The 17313-nt window shown below is 54.7% G+C and overlaps 1 protein-coding gene across 4 annotated transcripts in view; it reads left to right on the forward strand.

Moving 5' to 3' along the window:
• Nucleotides 1-1561: 1561 nt before the first annotated feature.
• The window catches only part of LOC140408258 (uncharacterized), a 62325-nt gene continuing 46573 nt past the window's right edge, over nucleotides 1562-17313 (forward strand). For 2 of the 4 annotated variants that reach the window (XM_072495219.1, XM_072495217.1), the window contains exon 1: nucleotides 1562-1819. In XM_072495219.1, the coding sequence (XP_072351320.1) occupies nucleotides 1762-1819 (58 nt within the window). In that variant the 5' untranslated portion in view covers nucleotides 1562-1761. The remainder of the gene's footprint in view (nucleotides 1820-17313) is intronic. The other 2 variants (XM_072495218.1, XM_072495220.1) reach the window with 2 other exon arrangements.

Genomic DNA, 17313 nt, shown 5'->3' on the forward strand with positions numbered 1-17313 from the left:
AGCACTCCCTCAGTACTGACCCTCTGACAGTGCAGCACTCCCTCAGTACTGACCCTCTGACAGTGCGGCACTCCCTCAGTACTGACCCTCTGACAGTGCAGCACTCCCTCAGTACTGACCCTCTGACAGTGCAGCACTCCCTCAGTACTGACCCTCTGACAGTGCAGCACTCCTTCAGTACTGACCCTCTGACAGTGCAGCACTCCCTCAGTACTGACTCTCTGACAGTGCAGCACTACCTCAGTACTGACCCTCTGACAGTGCAGCACTCCCTCAGTACTGACCCTCTGACAGTGCAGCACTCCCTCAGTACTGACCCTCTGACAGTGCAGCACTCCCTCAGTACTGACCCTCTGACAGTGCAGCACTCCCTCAGTACTGACCCTCTGACAGTGCAGCACTCCCTCAGTACTGACTCTCTGACAGTGCAGCACTACCTCAGTACTGACCCTCTGACAGTGCAGCACTCCCTCAGTACTGACCCTCTGACAGTGCAGCACTCCCTCAGTACTGACCCTCTGACAGTGCAGCACTCCCTCAGTACTGACCCTCTGACAGTGCAGCACTCCCTCAGGACTGACCCTCTGACAGTGCAGCACTCCCTCAGTACTGACCCTCTGACAGTGCAGCACTCCCTCAGTACTGACCCTCTGACAGTGCGGCACTCCCTCAGTACTGACCCTCTGATAGTGCAGCACTCCCTCAGTACTGACCCTCTGACAGTGCAGCACTCCCTCAGTACTGACCCTCTGACAGTGCAGCACTCCCCCAGTACTGACACTCTGACAGTGCGGCCCTCCCTCAGTACTGACCCTCTGACAGTGCAGCCCTCTCTCAGTACTGACCCTCTGACAGTGCAGCGCACCCTCAGCACTGACCCTCTGACAGTGCGGCACTCCCTCAGTACTGACCCTCTGACAGTGCGGCACTCCCTCAGTACTGACCCTCTGACAGTGCAGCACTCCCTCAGTACTGACCCTCTGACAGTGCAGCACTCCCTCAGTACTGACCCTCTGACAGTGCGGCACTCCCTCAGTACTGACCCTCTGACAGTGCAGCACTCCCTCAGGACTGGAGACGAATGTGAACCAGGATTCCGTGCTCAAATCTCTGGAGCTAACTTAACGGTTTAGCATTTAAGATTATCTTTGTTTGAGCTGGAAAGGATGATTCAGTTGATCTGCTTGTTTTGAAAAGCTGTGCTTTGTTTGAAAATGTGTGTTTCTCCAATGATGCTCTTGGTAATATTGACTGGCACCAAGCTCATTCTGTTTGTAATTGTCTGGATTGAGAAAGACTGCTTTAAATGTTACCACCTCATTAGTTGCAGACATGATGCATAACTCAGAGACCCAGCGTCTAATTGCTCAAAACAAGGGTGCACTTGATGTAATAATGAGTTTGTACTGTTCGCACAGCTATGTGTTTGAGTTTATCATGGACCTGGGAGAGTTCATTCGAATAGACGCTGGATCTCAGCAGTGACCCGGGGTTTTAGCAGCGCTATCTTTATTGCAGTCTTCCTATTTTCACTATCTCCCTGCTGAGTTGTTGTAAATCATTGTAACAAAACTGTCCTCTTGGCTGCATTTCAGTCAGGTTGCACAGATTTCCTGCTGCTACTTATCGCAGGAAGTTCTAAAATAACCAGGAGTGTTCCCTGTTGGTTCAAACCTTTTCCCTACATTCGGTGAGCTGGTCATCGCCAGATCGGAAAAGAAGTAGCCAGCGTTTGCGATCCCGGGATATAGACGCGGGAACATGAGGTCCTGGGCTGAAACCGTTGTTTGGCTGTTGTGCTTCTCTCACACGTTGCTCGGTAAGGAAGTGTTCCCGTTCCTTTCTTTTGTTCCTTTCAAGGACTCAGAAACAGCTGAGCAAAGGCAGTGATACTCGAGGATTCATTCCGTGGGGCTGATGAACAACAGCTCCATCAGGTGTCCGGAGTATTACTCTGAGGATATTCCCAGATACAAACCAGGCAGTGGAATGACCATTTTTATCCCTTCACATGACTTAACCACGGATCCGGAATTGCAATAGGTCTAGGGTTTAATAGTAGAGAAGTGTTGCAGCTGTATAGGGTGTTGGTGAGACCACATCCGGAGTATTGTGTCCAGTTTTGGTCTCCTTATTTGAGGAAGGATGGGGTGGCATTGGAGGCAGCTCAGAGGAGGGTCACCAGATTGATTCCGGGGATGAAAGGGTTGACGGATGAGGAGAGATTAAACAGTTTGGGCTTATACTCGCTGGAGTTTAGAAGGATGAGAGGGGATCTGATCGAGGTTTATAAAATACTAAAAGGGATTGATAAAGTAAATGTGGACCAAATGTTGGCCCTTGTGGGGCAATCTGGAACGAGAGGTCGCGGATATAGGTTGAGAGGCGGTAGATTTAAAACTGAGATGAGGAGGAACTACTTCTCGCAGAGGGTGGTGAATTTGTGGAGCTCGCTGCCCCAGAGTGCGGTGGAATCTGAGTCATTAAATGGTTTCCACAAAGAGATAGATATATTTCTGATAAAATAACGGGTTAAAGGGACATGGGGAGCAGGCGGGGAGGTGGATTAGAGACCAGGAAGAGATCAGCCAGGATCTGATTGAATGGCGGAGCGGGCTCGAAGGGCTGAATTGACGACTTCTGCTTCTAATTCCTACGTCCATATTGCCTCTTCCTTCATAATGCGTCCTTCAGTATTACAACAACCAGCTTCACATAATTCAGCTCCAGCTCAGAGATTTGCTCAGATCAGACAGGCATTTTCAGATGCCGGATGGTGGCATGAGTGGCTGAAATATAGCTTAAAGTTGGGAAGACTTATTTCAGGAGTTTGCCCACCGTTTATTTCTAACCACAGCAGATATTCAACGGAGGCTGAGGGGCGACCTGAGCGAGGTCTACAAAATTATGAGGGGCATAGACAGAGTGGATAGTCAGAGGCTTTTCCCCAGGGTAGAGGGGGCAATTACTAGGGGGCATAGGTTTAAGGTGAGAGGGGCAAGGTTTAGAGTAGATGTACGAGGCACGTTTTTTACACAGAGGGTAGTGGGTGCCTGGAACTCGCTACCGGAGGAGGTGATGGAAGCAGGGACGATAGTGACATTTAAGGGGCATCTTGACAAATATATGAATAGGATGGGAATAGAGGGATACGGACCCAGGAAGTGTAGAAGATTGTAGTTTAGTCGGGCAGCATGGTCGGCACGGGCTTGGAGGGCCGAAGGGCCTGTTCCTGTGCTGTACATTTCTTTGATCTTTGCTCTTTGTATTCTGTGGTGTAGCTAGTGTGAAGTATTGAGAATGGGATCATTCGAATAGAAAGTGCGGTTGTTGGAGAACAAAGTTTCCCAGACTGAATGAGTAAACACGAAGATAAAAGCACATTTCTGCAGATGCTGGAATGTGAAACAAAGACTGAAAGTACTGGACAGCCTCAGCAGGTCTGACGGGGACTCTCCTCTGTGGGGAGAGTCTGGACGACTCTTTGCCAAAGCTGGAGAGAACGGAAAATGGGGTCAAATTTATACTTTAGAGCATGGGGGGCGTGAAGCAGTGGGGCTGGATAGAGGGCAGGTGCTGACCCCCACTGCACTGTCAGAGGGTCAGTACTGAGGGAGTGCTGCACTGTCAGAGGGTCAGTACTGTGGGAGCGCCGCACTGTCAGAGGGTCAGTACTGAGGGAGTGCCGCACTGTCAGAGGGTCAGTACTGAGGGAGTGCTGCACTGTCAGAGGGTCAGTACTGAGGGAGTGCTGCACTGTCAGAGGGTCAGTACTGAGGGAGCGCCGCACTGTCAGAGGGTCAGTACTGAGGGAGTGCCGCACTGTCAGAGGGTCAGTACTGAGGGAGTGCTGCACTGTCAGAGGGTCAGTATTGAGGAAGTGCTGCACTGTCAGAGGGTCAGTACTGAGGGAGTGCCGCAATGTCAGAGGATCAGTACTGAGGGAGTGCTGCACTGTCAGAGGGTCAGTACTGAGGAAGTGCTGCACTGTCAGAGGGTCAGTACTGAGGGAATGCTGCACTGTCAAAGGGTCAGTACTGAGGGAGAGCTGCACTGTCAGAGGGTCAGTACTGAGGGAGTGCTGCACTGTCAGAGGGTCAGTACTGAGGGAGTGCTGCACTGTCAGAGGGTCAGCACTGAGGGAGTGCCGGACTGTCAGAGGGTCAGTATTGAGGAAGTGCTGCACTGTCAGAGGGTCAGTACTGAGGAAGTGCTGCAATGTCAGAGGATCAGTACTGAGGGAGTGCTGCACTGTCAGAGGGTCAGTACTGAGGGAGTGCTGCACTGTCAGAGGGTCAGTACTGAGGAAGTGCTGCACTGTCAGAGGATCAGTACTGAGGAAGTGCTGCACTGTCAGAGGATCAGTACTGAGGGAGTGCTGCACTGTCAGAGGGTCAGGATTGAGGAAGTGCTGCACTGTCAGAGGGTCAGTACTGAGGAAGTGCTGCACTGTCAGAGGGCCAGTACTGAGGGAGTGCTACACTGTCAGAGGGTTAGTATTGAGGAAGTGCTGCACTGTCAGAGGGCCAGTACTGAGGGAGTGCTGCACTGTCAGAGGGCCAGTACTGAGGGAGTGCCGCACTATCAGGGGGTCAGTGAGAGTGTGCTGCCCTGTCAGAGGGTCAGTACTGAGGGAGTGCTGCACTGTCAGAGGGTCAGTGCTGAGGGAATGCCGCACTGTCAGAGGGTCAGTGAGGGAGTGCTGCACTGTAAGAGGGTCAGTACTGAGGGAGTGCTGCCCTGTCAGAGGGTTAGTATTGAGGAAGTGCTGCACTGTCAGAGGGCCAGTACTGAGGGAGTGCTGCACTGTCAGAGGGCCAGTACTGAGGGAGTGCCGCACTATCAGAGGGTCAGTGAGGGTGTGCTGCACTGTCAGAGGGTCAGTACTGAGGGAGTGCTGCACTGTCAGAGGGTCAGTGCTGAGGGAATGCCGCACTGTCAGAGGGTCAGTACAGAGGGAGTGCTGCACTGTCAGAGGGTCAGTACTGAGGGAGTGCCGCACTATCAGAGGGTCAATACTGAGGGAGCGCCGCACTGTCAGAGGGTCAGTACTGAGAGAGTGCCGCACTGTCAGAGGGTCAGTACTGAGGGAGTGCCGCACTGTCAGAGGGTCAGTACTGAGGGAGTGCCGCACTGTCAGAGGGTCAGTACTGAGGGTGCGCTGCCCTGTCAGAGGGTCAGTACTGAGAGAGTGCCGCACTGTCAGAGGGTCAGTACTGAGGGAGTGCCGCACTGTCAGAGGGTCAGTACTGAGGGAGTGCCGCACTGTCAGAGGGTCAGTACTGAGGGAGTGCCGCACTGTCAGAGGGTCAGTACTGAGGGTGCGCTGCCCTGTCAGAGGGTCAGTACTGAGGGAGTGCTGCACTGTCAGAGGGTCAGTACTGAGGGAGTGCTGCACTGTCAGAGGGTCAGTACTGAGCGAGTACTGCGCTCTCAGAGGGTCAGTACTGAGGGAGTCCCGCACTGTCAGGGGGTCAGTACTGAGGGAGTGCTGCACTGTCAGAGGGCCAATACTGAGTGAGTGCTGCACTGTCAGAGGGTTAGTATTGAGGAAGTGCTGCACTGTCAGAGGGCCAGTACTGAGGGAGTGCTGCACTGTCAGAGGGCCAGTACTGAGGGAGTGCCGCACTATCAGAGGGTCAGTGAGGGTGTGCTGCACTGTCAGAGGGTCAGTACTGAGTGGTGCTGCACTGTCAGAGGGTCAGTGCTGAGGGAATGCCGCACTGTCAGAGGGTCAGCGAGGGAGTGCTGCACTGTCAGAGGGTCAGTACTGAGGGAGTGCTGCACTGTCAGAGGGTCAGTGCTGAGGGAGTGCTGCACTGTCAGAGGGTCAGTACTGAGGGAGTGCCGCATTGTCAGAGGGTCAGTACTGAGGGAATGCCGCACTGTGAGAGGGTCAGTGAGGGAGTGCTGCACTGTCAGAGGGTCAGTACTGAGGGAGTGCTGCACTGTCAGAGGGTCAGTATTGAGGAAGTGCTGCACTGTCAGAGGGACAGTACTGAGGGAGTGCTGCACTGTCAGAGGGTCAGTATTGAGGAAGTGCTGCACTGTCAGAGGGTCAGTACTGAGGGAGCGCTGCACTGTCAGAGGGTCAGTACTGAGGGAGTGCTGCACTGTCAGAGGGTCAGTACTGAGGGAGTGCCGCACTGTCAGACGGTCAGTACTGAGGGAGTGCTGCACTGTCAGAGGGTCAGTACTGAGGGTGCGCTGCCCTGTCAGAGGGTCAGTACTGAGGGAGTGCTGCACTGTCAGAGGGTCAGTATTGAAGAAGTGCTGCACTGTCAGAGGGTCAGTACTGAGGGAGTGCTGCACTGTCAGAGGGTCAGTACTGAGGGTGTGCTGCACTGTCAGAGGGTCAGTACTGAGGGAGTGCTGCACTGTCAGAGGGTCAGTACTGAGGGAGTGCTGCACTGTCAGAGGGTCAGTACTGAGGGAGTGCCGCACTGTCAGAGGGTCAGTACTGAGGGAGTGCTGCACTGTCAGAGGGTCAGTACTGAGGGAGTGCCGCACTGTCAGACGGTCAGTACTGAGGGAGTGCTGCACTGTCAGAGGGTCAGTGCTGAGGGAGTGCTGCACTGTCAGAGGGTCAGTACTGAGGGAGTGCCGCACTGTCAGAGAGTCAGTACTGAGGGAGTGCCGCACTGTCAGAGGGTCAGTACTGAGGGAGTGCTGCACTGTCAGAGGGTCAGTACTGAGGGAGTGCCGCACTGTCAGACGGTCAGTACTGAGGGAGTGCCGCACTGTCAGAAGGTCAGTACTGAGGGAGTGCTGCACTGTCAGAGGGTCAGTACTGAGGGAGTGCCGCACTGTCAGAGGGTCAGTACTGAGGGAGTGCCGCACTGTCAGAGGGTCAGTACTGAGGGAGTGCTGCACTGTCAGAGGGTCAGTAGTGAGGGAGTGCTGCACTGTCAGAGGGTCAGCACTGAGGGAGTGCTGCACTGTCAGAGGGTCAGTACTGAGGGAGTGCTGCACTGTCAGAGGGTCAGTACTGAGGAAGTGCTGCACTGTCAGAGGATCAGTACTGAGGAAGTGCTGCACTGTCAGAGGATCAGTACTGAGGGAGTGCTGCACTGTCAGAGGGTCAGGATTGAGGAAGTGCTGCCCTGTCAGAGGGCCAGTACTGAGGGAGTGCTACACTGTCAGAGGGTTAGTATTGAGGAAGTGCTGCACTGTCAGAGGGCCAGTACTGAGGGAGTGCTGCACTGTCAGAGGGCCAGTACTGAGGGAGTGCCGCACTATCAAAGGTCAGTGAGAGTGTGCTGCACTGTCAGAGGGTCAGTACTGAGGGAGTGCTGCACTGTCAGAGGGTCAGTGCTGAGGGAATGCCGCACTGTCAGAGGGTCAGTGAGGGAGTGCTGCACTGTCAGAGGGTCAGTACTGAGGGAGTGCTGCACTGTCAGAGGGTTAGTATTGAGGAAGTGCTGCACTGTCAGAGGGCCAGTACTGAGGGAGTGCTGCACTGTCAGAGGGCCAGTACTGAGGGAGTACCGCACTATCAGAGGGTCAGTGAGGGTGTGCTGCACTGTCAGAGGGTCAGTACTGAGGGAGTGCTGCACTGTCAGAGGGTCAGTGCTGAGGGAATGCCGCACTGTCAGAGGGTCAGTACAGAGGGAGTGCTGCACTGTCAGAGGGTCAGTACTGAGGGAGTGCCGCACTATCAGAGGGTCAATACTGTGGGAGCGCCGCACTGTCAGAGGGTCAGTACTGAGAGAGTGCCGCACTGTCAGAGGGTCAGTACTGAGGGAGTGCCGCACTGTCAGAGGGTCAGTACTGAGGGAGTGCCGCACTGTCAGAGGGTCAGTACTGAGGGTGCGCTGCCCTGTCAGAGGGTCAGTACTGAGAGAGTGCCGCACTGTCAGAGGGTCAGTACTGAGGGAGTGCCGCACTGTCAGAGGGTCAGTACTGAGGGAGTGCCGCACTGTCAGAGGGTCAGTACTGAGGGAGTGCCGCACTGTCAGAGGGTCAGTACTGAGGGTGCGCTGCCCTGTCAGAGGGTCAGTACTGAGGGAGTGCTGCACTGTCAGAGGGTCAGTACTGAGGGAGTGCTGCACTGTCAGAGGGTCAGTACTGAGCGAGTACTGCGCTCTCAGAGGGTCAGTACTGAGGGAGTCCCGCACTGTCAGGGGGTCAGTACTGAGGGAGTGCTGCACTGTCAGAGGGCCAATACTGAGGGAGTGCTGCACTGTCAGAGGGTTAGTATTGAGGACGTGCTGCACTGTCAGAGGGCCAGTACTGAGGGAGTGCTGCACTGTCAGAGGGCCAGTACTGAGGGAGTGCCGCACTATCAGAGGGTCAGTGAGGGTGTGCTGCACTGTCAGAGGGTCAGTACTGAGTGGTGCTGCACTGTCAGAGGGTCAGTGCTGAGGGAATGCCGCACTGTCAGAGGGTCAGCGAGGGAGTGCTGCACTGTCAGAGGGTCAGTACTGAGGGAGTGCTGCACTGTCAGAGGGTCAGTGCTGAGGGAGTGCTGCACTGTCAGAGGGTCAGTACTGAGGGAGTGCCGCATTGTCAGAGGGTCAGTACTGAGGGAATGCCGCACTGTGAGAGGGTCAGTGAGCGAGTGCTGCACTGTCAGAGGGTCAGTACTGAGGGAGTGCTGCACTGTCAGAGGGTCAGTACTGAGGGTGCGCTGCCCTGTCAGAGGGTCAGTACTGAGGGAGTGCTGCACTGTCAGAGGGTCAGTATTGAGGAAGTGCTGCACTGTCAGAGGGTCAGTACTGAGGGAGTGCTGCACTGTCAGAGGGTCAGTACTGAGGGAGTGCTGCACTGTCAGAGGGTCAGTACTGAGGGAGTGCCGCACTGTCAGACGGTCAGTACTGAGGGAGTGCTGCACTGTCAGAGGGTCAGTACTGAGGGTGCGCTGCCCTGTCAGAGGGTCAGTACTGAGGGAGTGCTGCACTGTCAGAGGGTCAGTATTGAGGAAGTGCTGCACTGTCAGAGGGTCAGTACTGAGGGAGTGCTGCACTGTCAGAGGGTCAGTACTGAGGGTGTGCTGCACTGTCAGAGGGTCAGTACTGAGGGAGTGCTGCACTGTCAGAGGGTCAGTACTGAGGGAGTGCTGCACTGTCAGAGGGTCAGTACTGAGGGAGTGCCGCACTGTCAGAGGGTCAGTACTGATGGAGTGCTGCACTGTCAGAGGGTCAGTACTGAGGGAGTGCCGCACTGTCAGACGGTCAGTACTGAGGGAGTGCTGCACTGTCAGAGGGTCAGTGCTGAGGGAGTGCTGCACTGTCAGAGGGTCAGTACTGAGGGAGTGCCGCACTGTCAGAGAGTCAGTACTGAGGGAGTGCCGCACTGTCAGAGGGTCAGTACTGAGGGAGTGCTGCACTGTCAGAGGGTCAGTACTGAGGGAGTGCCGCACTGTCAGACGGTCAGTACTGAGGGAGTGCCGCACTGTCAGAGGGTCAGTACTGAGGGAGTGCTGCACTGTCAGAGAGTCAGTACTGAGGGAGTGCCGCACTGTCATAAAAACGTTTGGACCCATTTGTGTATGGAGGTGTTGAACCCCCTCCCTTTCCTCATTTCACCCCTTTGCACGATTGCAACATCTAATCACTTCATCTTGACCCACGCTCCGTTTTCTAGCTGGTTCGCTTTCTGTTTTGCTCTTTACCAACATCGCCATATCGAGCAATAGAATCCCTGCCGTGCCGAAGGAGGCCATTCGGCCGATCAGTTTTGCACCAACCCTCTGCAAGAGCACCCTACCTACACCCGCTTCTACGTTCTAACCCAGCATCCCCACATAACCTTTGGACACTGAGGGGCAATTTATCACGGCCAATCCACCTAACTTGCACATCATTGGACTGTGAGAGGAAACCGGAGCACCCGGAGGAAACCCACACGCACACGGGGAGAACGTGTCAGCTCCAGACAATGGCCCGAGGTCGGAGTTAAACCTTGGGCGTCATTCTCCGACACCCCGCCGGGTCGGAGAATGGCCATTGGCCGCCGTGAATCCCCCCCCCCCCCCGCCCCCGCCGAAGTCTCCGGTACCGGAGATTGGGCGGGGGCGGGAATCGGGCCGTGCCGCTTGGCGGGCCACCCCACTCAATTCTCCGGCCCGGATGGGCCGAAGTCCCGCCCAGAAATTGCCTGTCCCGCCGGCGTAAATTAAAGCTGGTATTTACCGGCGGGACCAGGCGGCGTGGGCGGGCTCCGGGGTCCTGGGGGGGGGGCGCGGGGCGATCTGACCCTGGGGGTGCCCCCACGATGGCCTGGCCCGCGATCGGGGCCCACCGATCCGCGGGCAGGCCTGTGCCGTGGGGGCACTCTTTCCCTCCCGCCTTCGCCACGGTCTCCACCATGGCGGAGGCGGAAGAGACTCCCTCCACTGCGCATGCGCGGGAAACTGTCAGCGTCCGCTAATGCTCCCGCGCATGCGCCGCATTTCCGCGCCAGCTGGCGGGGCACCAAACGCCATTTCCGCCAGCTGGCGGGGCGGAAATCCCTCCGGCGCCGGCCTAGCCCCCTCAATGTTGGGGCTCGGCCCCCAAAGATGCGGAGCATTCCGCACCTTTGGGCCGGCGCGATGCCCGTCTGATTGGCGCAGGTTTTGGCGCCAGTTGCCGGACATCGTGCCGTTGGGGGAGAATTTCGCCCCTGGTGTGTGAGGCAGCAGTGCTAACCCCTGTGCCACCCCCACATGAACCTAGGTATGTGTTTGCCAAGTGTACCTTATTGAAGTCCTTTAGAAAATCTAAATACATTACATCCACTTCAAAGAATGAGGTTGATCAAATGTGACTTTTCCTTTTGGGCATTGTGGTGGCACTGGATTTATTGTATCTCCCCTTTTCAATGGAGAAATAACTGTTGGCTAATCCTGTATGTCTCTGTTTCTTTTTTTTAAGAATGTTTTTATTGGGTTTTCTGCGTGGTGTATTTACAGATATATACACAGAAAAACCAAAAAGAAATAACAAAAACACTACGAAACTAAAAAAACAAGGGGTGGGAAAATAAAAACAGGCTAAGTGTTTACAGAGAGAAGCAACGGAGAGAAAATGTCATTCCACATGACACTGGGGAGTGGGGCTTTCTCCCCGCTTTCGTTTCTGTTTTATTTTAATACAAACAAATCAAGCGAAACAAAACCGGGTGCGAGGGGCAGGGGACTGGCGACCCTGATGTCTCCTGCATTTCTCAGTCAGTTTTTCTTTTTTCGTTTTTGTGCGTTTGCCTCCGTTTCGGCCATCTGCCGTTTCTTCCTCTTGTGCTCTTCCTTACCCTCTGTTGCGCTGCTGTGTTGTTATTTCCTGTGCTCTCCCTCCAGATTGTGTTCCCTCCTCTTTCCTCCCCTCTGGCTCCTCTCTATTATTCTTCTCTCCTTGTCTTTCCTCCCTCACTGCCCCCCCCCCCCTCCCCCTCCTTTCACTGCCCCCTTCTCCCCCCTCCCTCCCCTCCCTCCCTGCTGCTCCCCTTTCTTTTCAGCTGTGATTGGCTACTCTCAATTGCAGCCCCCCCCCCCCGGGTCTTCCCTCTCTTACCTCTCTTTTCTCATGTCTTGGCTACTTTCCCCTGGCTCTTGGCTACTTAATTATTTCTTTATTTGTTCGTTGGCCACAAACAGGTCCCGGAGCAGTTGGGTGAATGGTTCCCATATTCTGAGGAAGCCGTCACCCGACCCTCGGATGGCGAATTTGATTTTATCAATTTGGAGGAATTCCGATAGGCCAGGCCGCCAGACTGCAGCTTTGGGTGGTGCTGACCGCCAGCCAGTCTGCAGCTTTGGGTGGTGCTGCTGACCGCCAGCCAGTCCGCAGCTTTGGGTGGTGCTGCTGACCGCCAGCCAGTCCGCAGCTTTGGGTGGTGCTGACCGCCAGCCAGTCCGCAGCTTTGGGTGGTGCTGACCGCCAGCCAGTCTGCAGCTTTGGGGGTGCTGCTGACCGCCAGCCAGTCCGCAGCTTTGGGGGGGCTGCTGACCGCCAGCCAGTCTGCAGCTTTGGGCGGTGCTGCTGACCGCCAGCCAGTCTGCAGCTTTGGGGGGGGCTGCTGACCGCCAGCCAGTCTGCAGCTTTGGGGGGGGCTGCTGACCGCCAGCCAGTCTGCAGCTTTGGGGGGGGCTGCTGACCGCCAGCCAGTCTGCAGCTTTGGGGGGAGCTGCTGACCGTCAGCCAAGCAGGGTTCTATGGCAGGTGATAGGGAAGCAAAGGCAAGGGTGTCCGCCCTCCTGCCCATGAAGAAATCTGGCTGGTCTGATACCCCGAAGACCACCACTTTCGGGCATGGCTCCACCCTCACCCCCACCACCTTGGACATTGCTTCGAAGAAGGCTGTCCAGTACCCAGCAAGCCTGGGGCAAGACCAGAACATGTGGGGGTGGTGTGGCCGGGCCTCCTTGGCACCGTTCACATCTATCCTCCACCTCCGGGAAGAACCTACTCATACGGGTTCCTGTTAAGTGGGCTCTGTGTACCACTTTTAGCTGCGTTAGGTTGAGCCTTGCGCATGTGGAGGTGGAGTTGACCCTGTGCAGTTCTTCGCTCCAGAGTCCCCACCCTATTTCGAGCCCCAAGTCGTCCTCACATTTCCTTCTTGTTGCGTCCTGTACAGAGTCGGCCCTCTCTATCAGTCGTTTGTACAGTTTCTACAGTTTCCTTTACCTAGAATGTTACACCCAGACTAATTCCTCTAGTAGCGTCTGTCACGGTGGACGCATGTATGTCCTTGTCTCCTTCTGTAGGAAGTTTTTAAGCTACAGGTATCTGGGTTTGTTGCCCTTAGCTGGCTGAAATTTCTCCGTCAGTTCGTCCAGTGTTGCGACCCTGCCGTCGGTGTATCGGTCCCTGACTGTCAGTGTCCCCCCGTCCTGTCTCCACCTTTTGAAGGTGGCGCCAGTCAGCGCTGGTGATAACATGCGGTTGTTGCAGATGGGGGCCTTGGAGGACATTACGGTCAGGCTGAATTGCTGCCGTAGTTGGTTCCAGGACTGGAGGTTGGCTATCACCACTGGGCTGCTGGAGTGTTTTTTGGGTGGGGATGGGAGTGCCGCCATAGCGAAGGCCCAGAGCGAGGTCCCCCTGCAGGTGGCCTCCTCCGCACGCACCCACTCGGCTTCTGGCTCCTTAATCATCCCATTGCTCTTTCTGCTGTCGCTGCCCAGTGGTAGTACTGTAGGTTTGGGAGGGCTGGCCCTCCCCTGGACTTCGTTTTCTGTAAGACCTTCTTTGGGATCCTAGCATTCTTCCCTCCCCCATACAAAAGTCATGATTAACTTGTCCAGTGAGTTGAAAAAGGCCTTGGGGATGTAGATCGGGATGGATCGAAGTAGGAAGAGGTACCTGGGCAGCACGTTCATTTTGATCGTCTGGACTCTCCTCGCGAGGGAGAGTGGGAGTGTGTTCCATCTTTGCAGGTCCTTTTTGACTTCCTTTGTCAGACTGGTCAGACAATAATAATAATCGCTTATTGTCACAAGTCAGCTTCAATGAAGTTACTGTGAAACGCCCCTAGTCACCACATGCGGCGCCTGTTCGGGGAGACCAGTGCGGGAACTGAACCCACACTGCTGGCCTTGTTCTGCATTACAAGCCAGCTGTTTAGCCCACTGTGCTAAACCAGCACCTGGATATTCCTGTTTCTAATAATTTATTGATATTTGTAATAGTGCCTCTGCTACCTCGGCACGGGCTTAGAGGGCCGAAGGGCCTGTTCCTGTGCTGTACTTTTCTTTGTACCTGCTGCTCTCTGGCAGTTCTGTACGTCAGTGTTGAGGATCCAATCCATCCCTCCAACACATCCATTCTCTTCATTAATTTGTGCATCTTATCTGGAGACTAAACTCACTGTTTCAATCATTCTTTAAAAAAAAATATTTTTATTAGGGTATTTGAAAGTTTTTATAATAATAACAATAACAATGACATAAACATGGTACAATAAACATTTCCCCCCCCATCCCAATCTTCACACACCCCAACCATACAACAACAATCCCCCCCCCCCCACCGGAATACTGCATCTGCTGACATTTTTGTTTTCCCCGAGAAAGTCGACGAACGGCTGCCACCTCCGGGGGAACCCGAACATTGACCCTCTTAGGGCGAACTTTATTTTCGAGGCTGAGAAACCCAGCCATGTCACTAACCCAGGCCTCTACACTCGGGGGCTTCGAGTCCCTCCACATTAACAAGATCCGTCTCCGGGCTACCAGGGAGGCAAAGGCCAGGACGTCGGCCTCTTTCGCCCCCTGAACTCCCAGCTCTTCCGACACTCCAAAGATCGCTACCTCCGGACTCGGCACCACCCGTGTTTTTAGCACCGTGGACATTGCCTTAGCAAAACCCTCTGAGCTTCGGGCATGCCCAAAACATGTGGACTTGATTTGCTGGGCTTCCCGCGCACCTCGCACACCTGTCCTCTACCCCGAAAAACCTGCTCATCCTAGCCGCTGTCATGTGTGCCCGGTGGACTACCTTAAATTGTATCAGGCTGAGCCTGGCACATGGTGAGGATGTATTAACCCTGCCTAGGGCATCCGCCCACAGACCCACCTCTATCTCTCCTCCTAGCTCGTCCTCCCACTTGCCCTTGAGCTCCTCCACCGGAGTTTCCTCCGCCTGCGAGAGCGCCTGGTAAATATTCAATACCTTCCCCTCTCCCACCCAGGTACTGGAAACTACTCTATCCTGTATCCCCCGTGGCAGCAGCAGCGGAAAGGCCGGAACCGGCTTTCTCAGGAAGTCTCGCATCTGCAAATACCTAAACCCATTCCTTGCTGGCAATTTAAATTTATCCTCCAAGGCTTTCAAGCTGGGGAAGCTCCCATCTAGAAATAGATCCCCCATCCTTCTAATTCCTGCCCTTTGCCAACTCCGGAACCCGCCATCCATCCTACCCGGTAAACCGATGGTTATTATAAATCGAGGTCCAAACCGATGCTCCTTCCCCTCTCTTACATCTCCTCCATTGTCCCCAGATTCTCAGAGCCGCCACCACCACCGGACTTGTGGCGTATCAGGCCGCCGAGAATGGAAGAGATGCCGTTATCAGTGCTCCCAAACTGGTGTCTTTACATGACGCCGCCTCCATCCGCTCCCACACCGACCCCTTCCCCACTACCCACTTCCTAATCATGGCTACATTAGCCGCCCAGTAGTAATTGCAGAAGTTTGGCAGCACCAACCCACCCTCCCCCCGACTGCGCTCCAGCAACACTTTCTTCACTCGCGGGGTTTTACTCGCCCACACAAAGCCCAAAATAACCTTATTCACCCGCTTGAAAAAGGCCTTTGGGATGAAGATGGGGAGGCACTGGAAGACAAACAGAAATGTGGGGAGGGTTTCAATCAATCTTAATGAACAGACCTTTGACCAGGTGACCCTTGTCGAGAGCTACACTTGAGACACACTCTTGTCGCACAAGGGCTCTCACACCAGTCAGATAACACATCTCCTTCCATCTGCATTCTTTCATCACCTCGATAATAATTGTTTGGAGACTTCTTCTCCTAAATATTTTGCCGGGCTTCTTCAGGGACTTTTTTTTCTCGCCGTCATTGGTACAATCCAGCAACCCCTGATCCAGGTAGCGTGGATTCTGTAAAAAGACATTCGCTGAGATTGTGTAGCCAAGACAGATAGCAGCAGCTACAAGGGTTTGAACTCCCACTTAGAACAAGGATGAGTCATGCGGAAGGTGGAAATGTAGATGTATTGGAGACAAGTTAATGTTTGTTGATGAATGGTAATTGTAGACAGATGTGGGAGGATGTGGGAGACGTGATCTGATTTCAGTTTTGCTGGCATCCCCACTCAAACCAAATTGAGAATATCAGAAAATGTGGAGCACGAGAAAATAGAAAGAAATGGGACACATTGGAATCAGAATGATCCGACTATTTTTCAAGGACTTTCATCGATGCGAGGGAACCAATTGAGGAAAATACACAAGCCCGGTCACAGAGCAGAGTCAGAGCCACCAACTGCACTGATGGAAACCACTGAGTCCATCAACCCTGTGCTGGCTCTTTGAGAGAGGAGTTACATCCTACTTGATCACGTTCTGTCTGTATCTCTGTAAATTTCTCATACACCAAAACCTGTCAATTCCCTGTGAAAGTACCTGGGGGTGCAGGTTGCTCGGGAGTGGAGGGGGCTCCACAGGTACAACATTTCTAGTTTGGTGGGTGTAGCGCACAAAGACTCCCGAGAGACAAATAGAGGTGAAGTCGATGAGGCTTTATTAAGCGTGACTCGTTCCCCGCAGTTCAGCAACAGACTGGAGCTGCGGGGAGAATTCCTGGTTCTTATACTCCGCCTTCAGGGCGGAGCTAGAGATCAACAGCCAACCAGGACCCGGGATCTGTCAGCCAATGACATCACGGCTTCACAGTCCCACATGACCCCTAATGCATACTACCACATTCACCCCTTGTTAAAAATGAACCCGGCGGGGTGGTGCTTCGCATGGTGGTAGGGGTTTACAAGGCTGGTCCTGGGAGGAAAAAAACTTTTGCATGTCATTACAGTGCCCTACACTGGGCTATGTACAGGGTTTTTTGTTTTGAACTATTTACAGTATTCGTAAGAGGGAAAAGGAAAAAAAAACATTCTCGAAGTCCACAACATTCTAGTGTTACACCGATGCCACGAGTCGGGCGCGCGGTCTGGTCGTCCTTGTCGATCGCCTCAGGCCCGGTGGTGGTGGTGCTTGTTCCAGTGTTGTCGCCTCCGGGAGCTTTACGGTTTCTGCTTCAGCTTCACTTCTGGTCGGACCTGGGAGGAGGACCGATCCTCCCGGGAAGCGGGGTGCGCCGGTGGCAGGGAGGGGGTGATTGGTGTCGAGGGGGTGTGTGTGTTGCCGGCGGGCGCCAGATCTCGCAGGGAGACCGTGTCCTGTCGGCCGTCGGGGTACTCCACGTAGGCGTACTGCGGGTTCGAGTGGAGGAGGTGAACCCTTTCGACCAACGGGTCCGACTTGTGCGCCCGCACATGTTTCCAGAGCAAGATGGGTCCTGGGGCCGCCAGTCAGGTCGGCAGCGACGTTCCAGAGGAGAACTTCCTGGGGAAGACAAGGAGGCGCTCATGAGGCGTTTGGTTAGTGGTGGTACTGAGTAGTGACCGGATGGAGTGGAGGGCGTCCGGGAGGACCTCCTGCCACCGTGAAACTGGGAGATCCCTGGACCGTAGGGCCAGTAGGACGGTCTTCCAGACCGTGCCGTTCTCCCTCTCTACTTGCCCGTTCCCCCAGGGGTTGTAGCTGGTCGTCCTGCTCGAGGCTATACCCTTGCTGAGCAGGAACTGGCGCAGCTCGTCACTCATGAAGGAGGACCCCCTGTCGCTATGGACGTATGCGGGGCAACCGAA

Source organism: Scyliorhinus torazame, chromosome 3 (genome assembly GCF_047496885.1).
Source record: "Scyliorhinus torazame isolate Kashiwa2021f chromosome 3, sScyTor2.1, whole genome shotgun sequence".
Lineage (NCBI taxonomy): Eukaryota > Metazoa > Chordata > Chondrichthyes > Carcharhiniformes > Scyliorhinidae > Scyliorhinus > Scyliorhinus torazame.